The 14,583-nt window shown below is 32.5% G+C and overlaps 1 protein-coding gene across 1 annotated transcript; it reads right to left on the bottom strand.

Annotated features, from left to right (window-relative positions):
- Positions 1-12,191: 12,191 nt before the first annotated feature.
- Positions 12,192-13,608, bottom strand: LOC140008512 (senescence-specific cysteine protease SAG39-like). The gene is made up of 2 exons (XM_072053142.1): positions 13,093-13,608; positions 12,192-12,985 (listed from the first exon to the last, which is right to left on the bottom strand). Exons 1-2 carry the CDS (start codon positions 13,526-13,528, stop codon positions 12,408-12,410), a joined length of 1,014 nt encoding a protein of 337 aa, XP_071909243.1. The 5' UTR covers positions 13,529-13,608; the 3' UTR covers positions 12,192-12,407.
- Between the last annotated feature and the right edge of the window lie 975 nt (positions 13,609-14,583).

Here is a 14,583-nt window from a genome sequence, read left to right as displayed (position 1 = left end):
GTATGATCTTCTTCTTTATTTATTATTTTTTTTTTGGAGGAATAGTCTTTTTTTTTTTTTTTGGTGCTGCCCATATATGCTGAGAAAAGAAATATTACCAGTCTAACTGGAAAGGAAGAATTCATAATAACGGGAAAGAATTCTTGAGTAACCAATAATCGCGCAAGTCAGAAGAGTTGGTGCATAAGAACTCGCTAGACTATCCTAACAAAATACCTTGATAAATATCGTGTTGCTCGCGTATATATAAATTTGGACAAGGACTCAATACAATTGTGTTTTTGTACGGTTTGGTCCGTTCAGTGTACATGTTTAAATTTGTAGTGTACACATACATCATAATATTGTACTATGTTGAATATTTTATTCATATATATTAATTTTATCTTGAATACAATAATGTAATGTAATTACGCATCAAATAATATAATAAATACAATAACCGGACTGAACTGTACCTGACTGCACTAGCCCTCTCCATATAATTCACTAGAGTCGGTGCTTAAGAAAACAACCACACAGATAAATTCCTCATAAACTTCTTAAGTGCATCACATGTGTGTAGTGATTTTTTAAACACTAGTAGTTATAAATGCATCACATATGTGAATGATTTGAATCCCAAATTTGAATTTATATTATATGGCATGATCTAAATATGCTAGTGTAAAAAAAATGTTCACTGACAGTATATAAAAAATTTACTCTTTAACTAATATGTTGTTGAAGTTTTCCTTGCCTTGACAAAAAAATTAGGAAGAAAGGTGAATATGCTATTATGAAAAAATTTGTACACTAACAATGTATTAAAAACTTACCCTTTAACTAATATGCTATTGAATTTTTCCTTGCCCTGAGATAAAGTAGCAAGAAGGGTGAATCTTCTAGTGTAAAAAAAAAAAAAATTATATACTGACAATGCATTGCATCAAAAAACTTACTTTGTAACTAATATGTAACTTGAGTTTTTTCCCTACCTTAAAAAAATTAGCAAGAAGGGTGAATCTTCTAGTGTAAAAAGAAAAAAAAATTGTTCACTGATAGTGTATAAAAAACTTACTCTTTAACTAATATTTTCTTGAATTTTTCCTTGCCTTTGAAAAAATTAGCAAGAAGGATGAGGTTTAAGATTCAATGTATAAAAACTTACTCTTTAACTAATATGTTTTTGAATTTTTCCCCTACCTTAAGAAAAAAAATTAGCAAGAAGGGTAAACCTATTAATGTAAAAAAAAATAAAAAATACACACTGATAGCAATGTTTTAAAACCCGGACCGTCAATTGAACCGGCGAAGTGAAAGGGTCGAGGTTCAACCGGTCGGACCGGTTCAACCTCGGTTCAATGAATTTTTTTAAAAATAATTTATATAAATATATATATGCACAAAATAAGACATGCAATAGACTAATTTAAAACTTTATATGATGAAAAGTTTACTATTTTTGAATAACTTGGATTTTCAAAAATAAATTTTTTAAATTATAAGTTAAAACAAATAAATTTCATTTCAATTTCAATTATATCTACCAAAATAATCTTAAATCTATCCAAAAAATATCACAATATTTTGAAATTATACAAAATTCACGTCTATGAGGATTTGACATTGTAAACTTAAATTTTAAATTTATGCCTCTGGGATTTAGAGATTGCAATTTAAAAAAGAAAGTTTGGAGTTCGAAGGAAGTCAAGAGAATCGAAAATAGAAATGCAAACTTGATAAGAAACAAAAAATGAGATAAAAGTGAGTGGTTGTAGCATTAAATAATTTGGGTTAAAAAAATAATTCTTTTTTAACTTTTTTCAAATTTGTGTTTTCAATTCGGCCATTTGACTTTCTCACTCAGTCCATATTCATTGGAAAGAAAAAAAATTCTCCATATTCACATTTTTTGTCCACTAGAAAATTGTTATTAGCGCCCAATTATTTATCAATGTTCCCTTATTTAATATTTATTTACCAGTCAGTTAGGTAACAATATCCTTATTCAATGTTACTACCTACGATATTGTTTTGAGATTGTAATTGAAATTAAAATTTTTAAGTATTTTGTTTATTCACACAAATTAAAAAAAAAAATCAAGGAGTCATGATGTAAAGTACGAATGTGTACAATGTAATTATAAATATTTTTTAAAATAATAATTACTTATCAATTTTTTTCCTAAATACTTGTCTACAATGTCAATTGAGCAAGAATATCCCTACTCAATCTTTCTATCTATTATTGCATTTCAACCATTATTTTATTGTGAGATTGTAACTGAAATTAAAAGTCTAAGTATTTTTATTTATTTTCACAAATTAAAAAATCAAGGGGATTACATTAATAATCAAGGGGAGTACATTAACAAACATAGATATACCAACAATATATTTGTGATGTAAAGCACAAGTGTTTTTGATGTAATTAAAATTTTTGAAAACAATAACTTATCTAAACAATTCAATTTAGTTACCAAATTAGATTGTCATTTTTTTTAATTTTTTATTTTTTCACAAATTTATTTCTTGATTATTTTTATTCTACACATATTAAATCGTTGTCGTACATTTTCTACAAAAATTTAAAAAATAATTTGAAAAAGCTATTTTATTAAAGGATTTTTTTAACGGTTGTCCTAACACATTTAATACACCTAATTTATTATATATATACATATACTAACAATTATTACTATCTTTGCATTTATATATGTTTTATATACAAAGAAATAAGTTTGATGTATCTTAGGTTTAGGGTGTTTTTAGTTTTTCATTTAATAAGTTAAGTAGATATTTGCACAAAATAATCATGTCCGCTGCCTATGGCTCAGTGGTAAGGGCTTCTTATAACAAACACAAGGTTTGGTGTTTGACTCTTGGCAGCTACAATTTGGAATTTCATTTTGAAAAGTTTTAAAAACCGCCGGTTCACGGTCTAAGCGGGTTTTTCCGGTTCGTCCGAGTCATCCGGTTTCCAGCGGTTCTTGACTACTCTCCGGGTTTAGCTCTAGACCGGACCGTTGGCCTGTCCGGTTCGCGGTCCAACCGGTTGAACCGGCCGGTCCGGTCCGGTTCTGAAAACACTGACTGATAGTACATAAAAAAAACTTAGGCCTTTTTTGAAAACCCCAATTTAGCATTTAAAGTTAATGAATTTAGATATTAACATATTCAAATGTATTTGATAACAAGAAAAAAAATTATAGTTTTTAAGCATTTTTAGCAAACTCTCGATTACATCTAGTTGTCTGGGCTTGGAGAGTATGCCCGACAGTCTTGATTTAGTTAGCCAAGTAGTTACAGTTACAATATGTTATGGATCTGCCAACGTAATAATGGAGACTAGTTAAGGGGTTAAGATTTTGAGTCTTTGATTTTCTTCCGTTACCTTACAATTCATTGTGTAAAATTATCTCCATAAGTGTTCCTCAAATCGGTTGTTTTCAGCTAATTGGTACCACAATCATGCAATGTTTTCAGAATTGGACTGCACTGCAAACCGGACATTTCAACGGTCCGGTCTAATGCTAAAACCGGAGATTAATGAAAAATCGTTAGAAACCAAGTGAACTGGACAAACTGTGAAAAATCGTTTAGACAATGAACCGGCGGTTTTGAAAATTTTCAAATGAAAACAATTTCAAGAATGCAACCACTAAGATTTGAACCCTAATCCTCGTTTAGACAGTGAACCGGCAGTTTTAAAAATTTTCAAATGAAAACAATTTCAAGAATGCAACCACTAAGATTTGAACCGTAATCCTTAAGGCAACAAGAAGGATTTCTTACCGTTAGACTACAACCACAGGACAAACGTATTTTGTGTATAAATCTACTTAACTTATTTAGTGAAAAACTAAAAATTAAATTAAAAAAGAGAAACCCCAGCACTAGCGACTAAGACACGTCGGCTCTTATTTCTTTGTTTTGCTTTACTTCCTCATCGGCTCATCCTCCTCTATCTTCTTTTCCCTCTTCTCCTTTTAGCCTTTCGGCCATGAATTGAACTATTTTTGTATGATTTCTTTGGCTCAGTTGCAGAGTTGCAGTTCGTGTAATGCACAGGTAAATTTTGAAGGAAATCTAAAGAAGCACTAATCTAGTAATCTAGTTTCTTTTTTATTTTATTTTATTTTTTTACATGAATTCGTCCTTTTTTGTCTATTTTTGTTTATAGATAAAGATAACTCGAAGCCAGGCAATCATCATTGACTGGGGTTTGTTTTGTTGGCAGTGCCATTGACCAATCCAGTGAAGGTCTTCAAGGTATGAATTTATTCCATTAGTTTTTTTTTTTAATTTTAGTTTCATTTTATAACTATTATTTCTTTCTTCGATTTTTTTTTTTTAAAAATCTCTGGTTTGTACCCTTTTTGCTTTGTTGGGGGAGTACAAGTACAAAATAGGTGGTTTTTTTTTTTAATTGATGCAGACAGTCCAACTTGGTTTAGAAATTTTGGTTATGTTTATCATTCCATTTCATGTATATATTTTAGAAATTTTATTATTATCTCAACTTAAATTTAGTTTTAAATTGTGTTGATGAATGCATTTTAAGGACTTAAGTTATCAATAACTATGTTGGATTGTGCATGAGTCGTCAAGTTCAAGTGTAGAGTGACGACCTGTGACTGTGAGTGCTTAGTACTGAAGTTGCAAGCATAATATATATATATATATATATATATATATCAATGAACCGATAAATCGGTCGGTCGGACCGTGAACTGCTCCCTTCTCCGATTCACTGGCCAGTCCGAGTTTAGAAACATTGCAATTATGCAAGAGAGTATGAATTAAAATAAAATTTTCGGCTGTGACTTCCACAGTTAGACTAACCTAGTCTACACAATACACAAAGGAGGAGTCCACTATGTGGTGCCAGTACATATTTGCCATTTTTTAAACTTCTTGTAATATCTTCACTAGTAAGAGTATTTACCTTTTCTACACATACAGAAATAATAATTTCAAGGGTAATTTAGTGAATTGATTGCTTCCCCAGCCTCCTATTTTTAAGAGCTTAATGTAGAGATTTTAATTACGTTAGCAACTACCAAATAAATAAGTGAACACAATACAAGAAACCCTCACCATAAATATTTTCCAAGTGAAAAACATTTTTTGTGACAAATATTTACAAGTGATCATAATTTTAATCACCGGCACGCATATATTATGTACCTTAAACACTAATTAATTTAAATAAAACCATAAGAGGCAGCAAAAATGTTTGCCTACTTTCTAAATTGACATCAAGTCAAACCCAAGGAAGGCAATTAAAATGGAAAAAAAAACTTGAATTTGGCTTGAAAATTGAAAAGATTAGAGCCAGGATGACACATTCAAAAGTTGAGGATTTAACTAAGAGCACGAGGAACTTAATTTCAAGGATTACTAATGGCATCATTTATACAAGTGTAAATGAGTCTACTCAACCCAAACACTTCAGTGTTTAATTTTGTTTATTTATTTTAATGTGTTCAGCAATACGTTCAAATTTGGCATATTTGCTTATCAAAAAATTGAACTAAAATAACCTTTAATCAAGTCAAGCTTGAATCAATTTATAGTAACTTGAGTTTTTTTACACATAAATTTCAAGTTTTATGCTGATTGAATCAAGTTCAAGTTAAATTTAAAATTTTACTGAGCACAAAATACTATTTATAATTAACTTGATTAGTTAGCAAACCAAACTCTTTTCTCATGGAGATGATTTTGAGAATCAAGTAATTTCATTTCTCTTTCAACCCTAGGAATTTACTCAAATAGACTAAAACTAAAATAAAGTTCGGTACTTAATTCACTCTCTGCGTGACATTTTGCTGCTCTAGTCCTTGCAAGTCGGCCTTAGTAACCGCGGTCGCACTTGCATGTTTCAGCGGTGGAGCCACATATAGTTGAGGGAGAACAATTGCACCCCCTCAATTTTGAGAAAATTATGTTTTAAGCTTAGAAAGTTCAGAAATTTCTAATATCGTTACTTATTTGCCCTTCTAAAATTTTAAAAAATCCCTTTCCTATCATACATAGCTCCCAAAAATAATTAAAAAATTATAATCATCACCCTTCACAAGAGTGTTAGACTTACCAAAAATGTTAATTCAAAGGTAATTTTCACTATAAATTTTAAGCGCAATTTAAATTAAAAAAAAGTATATTTACCATAGGAGAGTATGAATTTTTAAGATGGACATATTTATTGGTTTTAAACTCTACTATTATCGTGCTATCGTAAATTGACGCCCTAACTCTAGGGTCCTGACTCCGCCATTGGCATGTTCCGAACGGAACTCTAATGGAGACTTTATCAATTCCACAGAAATTGCTGCATGGGACATGAATTTCGAGGTCTTCGCCGTTACACTGCAGTAAATTACTTGAGGTCCCGGTCTTTACATTTCTTTAACAGCCATCAACTTCTGCTGTCCTAATCCTTACACAAATTGCGGCGGCACTTGAATGTTCCGCGGGGCAGATTGAACTCCGATCGAAACTTCATCAACTTCTTCTGCAAGACTTGCCGCATAGACTTCATTAGCGAATCAGCTTCTTGGTTTACAAATTACTGAGGTCTTGCTCATTACAGGTCTTGAACAGCCATCAATTTTTGTCCTTACCCTTACCAATCGCGGAGCACAAGAGTGTTCGACGGGGAAGAATGAACTCCGGCAGTTTATCAACTTCTCCGACTGGACTTGCTGCATAGACTTCGATGGCATCTTCTTGTTCAACTAAAGTGATTCTGGGATGTGCTGATGCACCACTAGCTATACTGGGATGTAATCTGGATAGATACTTTGTGTTTATTGAATCATGTCCCCGTGAAGTATCCTTTGCTTTTGATGAGGACAATAGACGGGTTTGCCATCCCCATCTGTTGTACTTTTCTTTATTATTTACCTAAAAAAATCAAGTTGAATTATACCCTTAACTCGTGTTTATTTTGAACGTTGCATTCAAAACTCCAATTTTTGGATACATTGCATCACCTGATTTGATATTAGTGTAGTCATATATAGATGTTTCCAAATGTGAAAGATGCAAACATTTTTTATTTTAAGACACCTCACCGCTTTTCAATATATTATATTATTTTTTAGTTTCATATTTCTTCAATTACTTAAATATAAGATAAACTGCAAGAGCATAAGGTACAAATGTCTAAGTAAGAAATAGTGCATAATTTCAGGATAGGTTTCATTAGAAGAAAAGGGGAATAAAGTTGTTTCTAAATAGACCATTCACTAAAGAGTATCACATATAACTAATTCTTAATAGTTTGATAAAGAGTATCACAAATACTTCCTACGTCTGCCCCAAAACCAACGCTCACGCATGCCAACCGAGCTTCTGATTGCCCATCAATCTAGGGCATAATTTTGCCAGAGTTTCTAGGACCAAAACGATGGAAATTTGGTCATAATTAACTCAGCTTTCCGAACTGAAATCTATAAATAGCTAGCTGGTATTCTGAATGGAAGCAGTGTGGCTTCCCATTCAAATCTTTTGCACCATAATTTATTGGCTTTATACTCTCAGATTCTTCCATTCACTTGTTTCTTTGAGCTCTTAATCAAACAATGGCTTGGACATTACATAGTGGACTCCTCCTTTGTGTATTGTGTAGACTAGGTTAGTCTAACTGTGGAAGTCACAGCCGAAAATTTTATTTTAATTCATACTCTCTTGCATAATTGCAATGTTTCTAAACTCGGACTGGCCAGTGAATCGGAGAAGGGAGCAGTTCACGGTCCGACCGACCGATTTATCGGTTCATTGATATATATATATATATATATATATATATATATATATATGCTTGCAACTTCAGTACTAAGCACTCACAGTCACAGGTCGTCACTCTACACTTGAACTTGACGACTCATGCACAATCCAACATAGTTATTGATAACTTAAGTCCTTAAAATGCATTCATCAACACAATTTAAAACTAAATTTAAGTTGAGATAATAATAAAATTTCTAAAATATATACATGAAATGGAATGATAAACATAACCAAAATTTCTAAACCAAGTTGGACTGTCTGCATCAATTAAAAAAAAAAACCACCTATTTTGTACTTGTACTCCCCCAACAAAGCAAAAAGGGTACAAACCAGAGATTTTTAAAAAAAAAAAATCGAAGAAAGAAATAATAGTTATAAAATGAAACTAAAATTAAAAAAAAAAACTAATGGAATAAATTCATACCTTGAAGACCTTCACTGGATTGGTCAATGGCACTGCCAACAAAACAAACCCCAGTCAATGATGATTGCCTGGCTTCGAGTTATCTTTATCTATAAACAAAAATAGACAAAAAAGGACGAATTCATGTAAAAAAATAAAATAAAATAAAAAAGAAACTAGATTACTAGATTAGTGCTTCTTTAGATTTCCTTCAAAATTTACCTGTGCATTACACGAACTGCAACTCTGCAACTGAGCCAAAGAAATCATACAAAAATAGTTCAATTCATGGCCGAAAGGCTAAAAGGAGAAGAGGGAAAAGAAGATAGAGGAGGATGAGCCGATGAGGAAGTAAAGCAAAACAAAGAAATAAGAGCCGACGTGTCTTAGTCGCTAGTGCTGGGGTTTCTCTTTTTTAATTTAATTTTTAGTTTCACAGTTTGTCCAGTTCACTTGGTTTCTAACGATTTTTCATTAATCTCCGGTTTTAGCATTAGACCGGACCGTTGAAATGTCCGGTTTGCAGTGCAGTCCAATTCTGAAAACATTGCATGATTGTGGTACCAATTAGCTGAAAACAACCGATTTGAGGAACACTTATGGAGATAATTTTACACAATGAATTGTAAGGTAACGGAAGAAAATCAAAGACTCAAAATCTTAACCCCTTAACTAGTCTCCATTATTACGTTGGCAGATCCATAACATATTGTAACTGTAACTACTTGGCTAACTAAATCAAGACTGTCGGGCATACTCTCCAAGCCCAGACAACTAGATGTAATCGAGAGTTTGCTAAAAATGCTTAAAAACTATAATTTTTTTTCTTGTTATCAAATACATTTGAATATGTTAATATCTAAATTCATTAACTTTAAATGCTAAATTGGGGTTTTCAAAAAAGGCCTAAGTTTTTTTTATGTACTATCAGTCAGTGTTTTCAGAACCGGACCGGACCGGCCGGTTCAACCGGTTGGACCGCGAACCGGACAGGCCAACGGTCCGGTCTAGAGCTAAACCCGGAGAGTAGTCAAGAACCGCTGGAAACCGGATGACTCGGACGAACCGGAAAAACCCGCTTAGACCGTGAACCGGCGGTTTTTGAAACTTTTCAAAATGAAATTCCAAATTGTAGCTGCCAAGAGTCAAACACCAAACCTTGTGTTTGTTATAAGAAGCCCTTACCACTGAGCCATAGGCAGCGGACATGATTATTTTGTGCAAATATCTACTTAACTTATTAAATGAAAAACTAAAAACACCCTAAACCTAAGATACATCAAACTTATTTCTTTGTATATAAAACATATATAAATGCAAAGATAGTAATAATTGTTAGTATATGTATATATATAATAAATTAGGTGTATTAAATGTGTTAGGACAACCGTTAAAAAAATCCTTTAATAAAATAGCTTTTTCAAATTATTTTTTAAATTTTTGTAGAAAATGTACGACAACGATTTAATATGTGTAGAATAAAAATAATCAAGAAATAAATTTGTGAAAAAATAAAAAATTAAAAAAAATGACAATCTAATTTGGTAACTAAATTGAATTGTTTAGATAAGTTATTGTTTTCAAAAATTTTAATTACATCAAAAACACTTGTGCTTTACATCACAAATATATTGTTGGTATATCTATGTTTGTTAATGTACTCCCCTTGATTATTAATGTAATCCCCTTGATTTTTTAATTTGTGAAAATAAATAAAAATACTTAGACTTTTAATTTCAGTTACAATCTCACAATAAAATAATGGTTGAAATGCAATAATAGATAGAAAGATTGAGTAGGGATATTCTTGCTCAATTGACATTGTAGACAAGTATTTAGGAAAAAAATTGATAAGTAATTATTATTTTAAAAAATATTTATAATTACATTGTACACATTCGTACTTTACATCATGACTCCTTGATTTTTTTTTTTAATTTGTGTGAATAAACAAAATACTTAAAAATTTTAATTTCAATTACAATCTCAAAACAATATCGTAGGTAGTAACATTGAATAAGGATATTGTTACCTAACTGACTGGTAAATAAATATTAAATAAGGGAACATTGATAAATAATTGGGCGCTAATAACAATTTTCTAGTGGACAAAAAATGTGAATATGGAGAATTTTTTTTCTTTCCAATGAATATGGACTGAGTGAGAAAGTCAAATGGCCGAATTGAAAACACAAATTTGAAAAAAGTTAAAAAAGAATTATTTTTTTAACCCAAATTATTTAATGCTACAACCACTCACTTTTATCTCATTTTTTGTTTCTTATCAAGTTTGCATTTCTATTTTCGATTCTCTTGACTTCCTTCGAACTCCAAACTTTCTTTTTTAAATTGCAATCTCTAAATCCCAGAGGCATAAATTTAAAATTTAAGTTTACAATGTCAAATCCTCATAGACGTGAATTTTGTATAATTTCAAAATATTGTGATATTTTTTGGATAGATTTAAGATTATTTTGGTAGATATAATTGAAATTGAAATGAAATTTATTTGTTTTAACTTATAATTTAAAAAATTTATTTTTGAAAATCCAAGTTATTCAAAAATAGTAAACTTTTCATCATATAAAGTTTTAAATTAGTCTATTGCATGTCTTATTTTGTGCATATATATATTTATATAAATTATTTTTAAAAAAATTCATTGAACCGAGGTTGAACCGGTCCGACCGGTTGAACCTCGACCCTTTCACTTCGCCGGTTCAATTGACGGTCCGGGTTTTAAAACATTGCTATCAGTGTGTATTTTTTATTTTTTTTTACATTAATAGGTTTACCCTTCTTGCTAATTTTTTTTCTTAAGGTAGGGGAAAAATTCAAAAACATATTAGTTAAAGAGTAAGTTTTTATACATTGAATCTTAAACCTCATCCTTCTTGCTAATTTTTTCAAAGGCAAGGAAAAATTCAAGAAAATATTAGTTAAAGAGTAAGTTTTTTATACACTATCAGTGAACAATTTTTTTTTCTTTTTACACTAGAAGATTCACCCTTCTTGCTAATTTTTTTAAGGTAGGGAAAAAACTCAAGTTACATATTAGTTACAAAGTAAGTTTTTTGATGCAATGCATTGTCAGTATATAATTTTTTTTTTTTTTACACTAGAAGATTCACCCTTCTTGCTACTTTATCTCAGGGCAAGGAAAAATTCAATAGCATATTAGTTAAAGGGTAAGTTTTTAATACATTGTTAGTGTACAAATTTTTTCATAATAGCATATTCACCTTTCTTCCTAATTTTTTTGTCAAGGCAAGGAAAACTTCAACAACATATTAGTTAAAGAGTAAATTTTTTATATACTGTCAGTGAACATTTTTTTTACACTAGCATATTTAGATCATGCCATATAATATAAATTCAAATTTGGGATTCAAATCATTCACATATGTGATGCATTTATAACTACTAGTGTTTAAAAAATCACTACACACATGTGATGCACTTAAGAAGTTTATGAGGAATTTATCTGTGTGGTTGTTTTCTTAAGCACCGACTCTAGTGAATTATATGGAGAGGGCTAGTGCAGTCAGGTACAGTTCAGTCCGGTTATTGTATTTATTATATTATTTGATGCGTAATTACATTACATTATTGTATTCAAGATAAAATTAATATATATGAATAAAATATTCAACATAGTACAATATTATGATGTATGTGTACACTACAAATTTAAACATGTACACTGAACGGACCAAACCGTACAAAAACACAATTGTATTGAGTCATTGTCCAAATTTATATATACGCGAGCAACACGATATTTATCAAGGTATTTTGTTAGGATAGTCTAGCGAGTTCTTATGCACCAACTCTTCTGACTTGCGCGATTATTGGTTACTCAAGAATTCTTTCCCGTTATTATGAATTCTTCCTTTCCAGTTAGACTGGTAATATTTCTTTTCTCAGCATATATGGGCAGCACCAAAAAAAAAAAAAAAGACTATTCCTCCAAAAAAAAAATAATAAATAAAGAAGAAGATCATACTTCACTAAAGAGACCAAACACCATTTATTCAGGCAAAAACAAGAAACAATACATGTTAAGCTGATAAAGGCTATATGAGATACGTAATAAAAGGCACTGCATCACAAGACAAGATGCTAGTTTCATGCTTATAACATCAGACCGTGATATATAGAAAAAGCAGAATTGCTTTCTAATTAATGAAGCACCAGCAATTATTTCAACATTTAAACTATTCTAAGCAGTGGGATAAGAAGCCTGGCTGGCGATGCCACAAAGGCCTTCTGGAGCACCAGTGTCTCTCTGAAGGCGCATGTACCCATCCTCACCCCAGCTAGTTCCCCAGGAATTCTTAACCAACCAATACTTGGTTCCATCCTCACTTGTACCGTATCCAACTAGTGTCACGGCATGGTCCAAGTTATTCCCACAATCGCCGGAGAAAACGCCGCTTTGATAGTTTTTGAAGTCCATGCCGCTGCCTTCAATGCCAACTGATACGGGTTGTTTAGACACGGCCTGCAGAAGAGCATCCTCGTTATTCTGAGGGACATCTTCATAACTTGTGATCCGGACAGCTCCTTGGTCGTTATTGCAAGTGCCATCAGCTCCTTGATATGGGTACTCGGATTCAGTGGCGAGGCCATTGCTAGCAATGAAATTAAATGCTTCATCCATGCGACCTCCACTGCAGCCATGATTACTACTGGTATCACAGTCAACAAGCTGTTGCTCAGACAGCGAGGTTAGCTGACCGGCTTTGAGTTTATGAATTCCTTCTACGGCTGCAACAGCTGAAAATGCCCAACAACATCCTGCATTTTCATTATCCAAAGGGGTTTTTCATCCTAATTAGCCCAACTTCATATAGACATTTTGGCATGGAAAGCATATACTAATGGTGGTCAAATATTGGACTTACCACAAGCTGCCTGGTCCTTGACTCCAGTGACAGCACCTTTCTGTCTCCAGTCCGTGGAAGGCGGAGCGTCACTGACATCTGCATACCTGAATGAAGTTCCTTGAGATACGTCTTTCCTTGGTTTGTAGTTGTACCCAGTGCTGGCTGATAGGAACTCTTCGTTTGTCAGGTCAGCAAATCGGTTAATGCCCAACACGTAAGACTTGTTCCCAGCCTTGTTGAAGGCCTCAATGTACTCCACAGTTTCCTTGAAAATCTTGAATCGCTTTGCCTTCTCTGCCTCATCCTTGTAAACCCGTCCGTGTTCAACCATCCACTGCTCGTGCTTTTCAGTCAATGAGGCTTCATCCAAGCTGCGGGCCGTAGCTTGAGAAGCCAACATCGCCAGCAGTAAGAATGCGGCAGTAACCAGCATAGAATTGAATGTCCAAGCCATTGTTTGATTAAGAGCTCAAAGAAACAAGTGAATGGAAGAATCTGAGAGTATAAAGCCAATAAATTATGGTGCAAAAGATTTGAATGGGAAGCCACACTGCTTCCATTCAGAATACCAGCTAGCTATTTATAGATTTCAGTTCGGAAAGCTGAGTTAATTATGACCAAATTTCCATCGTTTTGGTCCTAGAAACTCTGGCAAAATTATGCCCTAGATTGATGGGCAATCAGAAGCTCGGTTGGCATGCGTGAGCGTTGGTTTTGGGGCAGACGTAGGAAGTATTTGTGATACTCTTTATCAAACTATTAAGAATTAGTTATATGTGATACTCTTTAGTGAATGGTCTATTTAGAAACAACTTTATTCCCCTTTTCTTCTAATGAAACCTATCCTGAAATTATGCACTATTTCTTACTTAGACATTTGTACCTTATGCTCTTGCAGTTTATCTTATATTTAAGTAATTGAAGAAATATGAAACTAAAAAATAATATAATATATTGAAAAGCGGTGAGGTGTCTTAAAATAAAAAATGTTTGCATCTTTCACATTTGGAAACATCTATATATGACTACACTAATATCAAATCAGGTGATGCAATGTATCCAAAAATTGGAGTTTTGAATGCAACGTTCAAAATAAACACGAGTTAAGGGTATAATTCAACTTGATTTTTTTAGGTAAATAATAAAGAAAAGTACAACAGATGGGGATGGCAAACCCGTCTATTGTCCTCATCAAAAGCAAAGGATACTTCACGGGGACATGATTCAATAAACACAAAGTATCTATCCAGATTACATCCCAGTATAGCTAGTGGTGCATCAGCACATCCCAGAATCACTTTAGTTGAACAAGAAGATGCCATCGAAGTCTATGCAGCAAGTCCAGTCGGAGAAGTTGATAAACTGCCGGAGTTCATTCTTCCCCGTCGAACACTCTTGTGCTCCGCGATTGGTAAGGGTAAGGACAAAAATTGATGGCTGTTCAAGACCTGTAATGAGCAAGACCTCAGTAATTTGTAAACCAAGAAGCTGATTCGCTAATGAAGTCTA

This window comes from Coffea arabica, chromosome 6c (assembly GCF_036785885.1).
Source record: "Coffea arabica cultivar ET-39 chromosome 6c, Coffea Arabica ET-39 HiFi, whole genome shotgun sequence".
Classification (NCBI taxonomy): domain Eukaryota; kingdom Viridiplantae; phylum Streptophyta; class Magnoliopsida; order Gentianales; family Rubiaceae; genus Coffea; species Coffea arabica.
The sequence above is the reverse complement of the archived record's forward strand: the minus strand, read 5'-3'. Positions and strand labels throughout refer to the sequence as shown.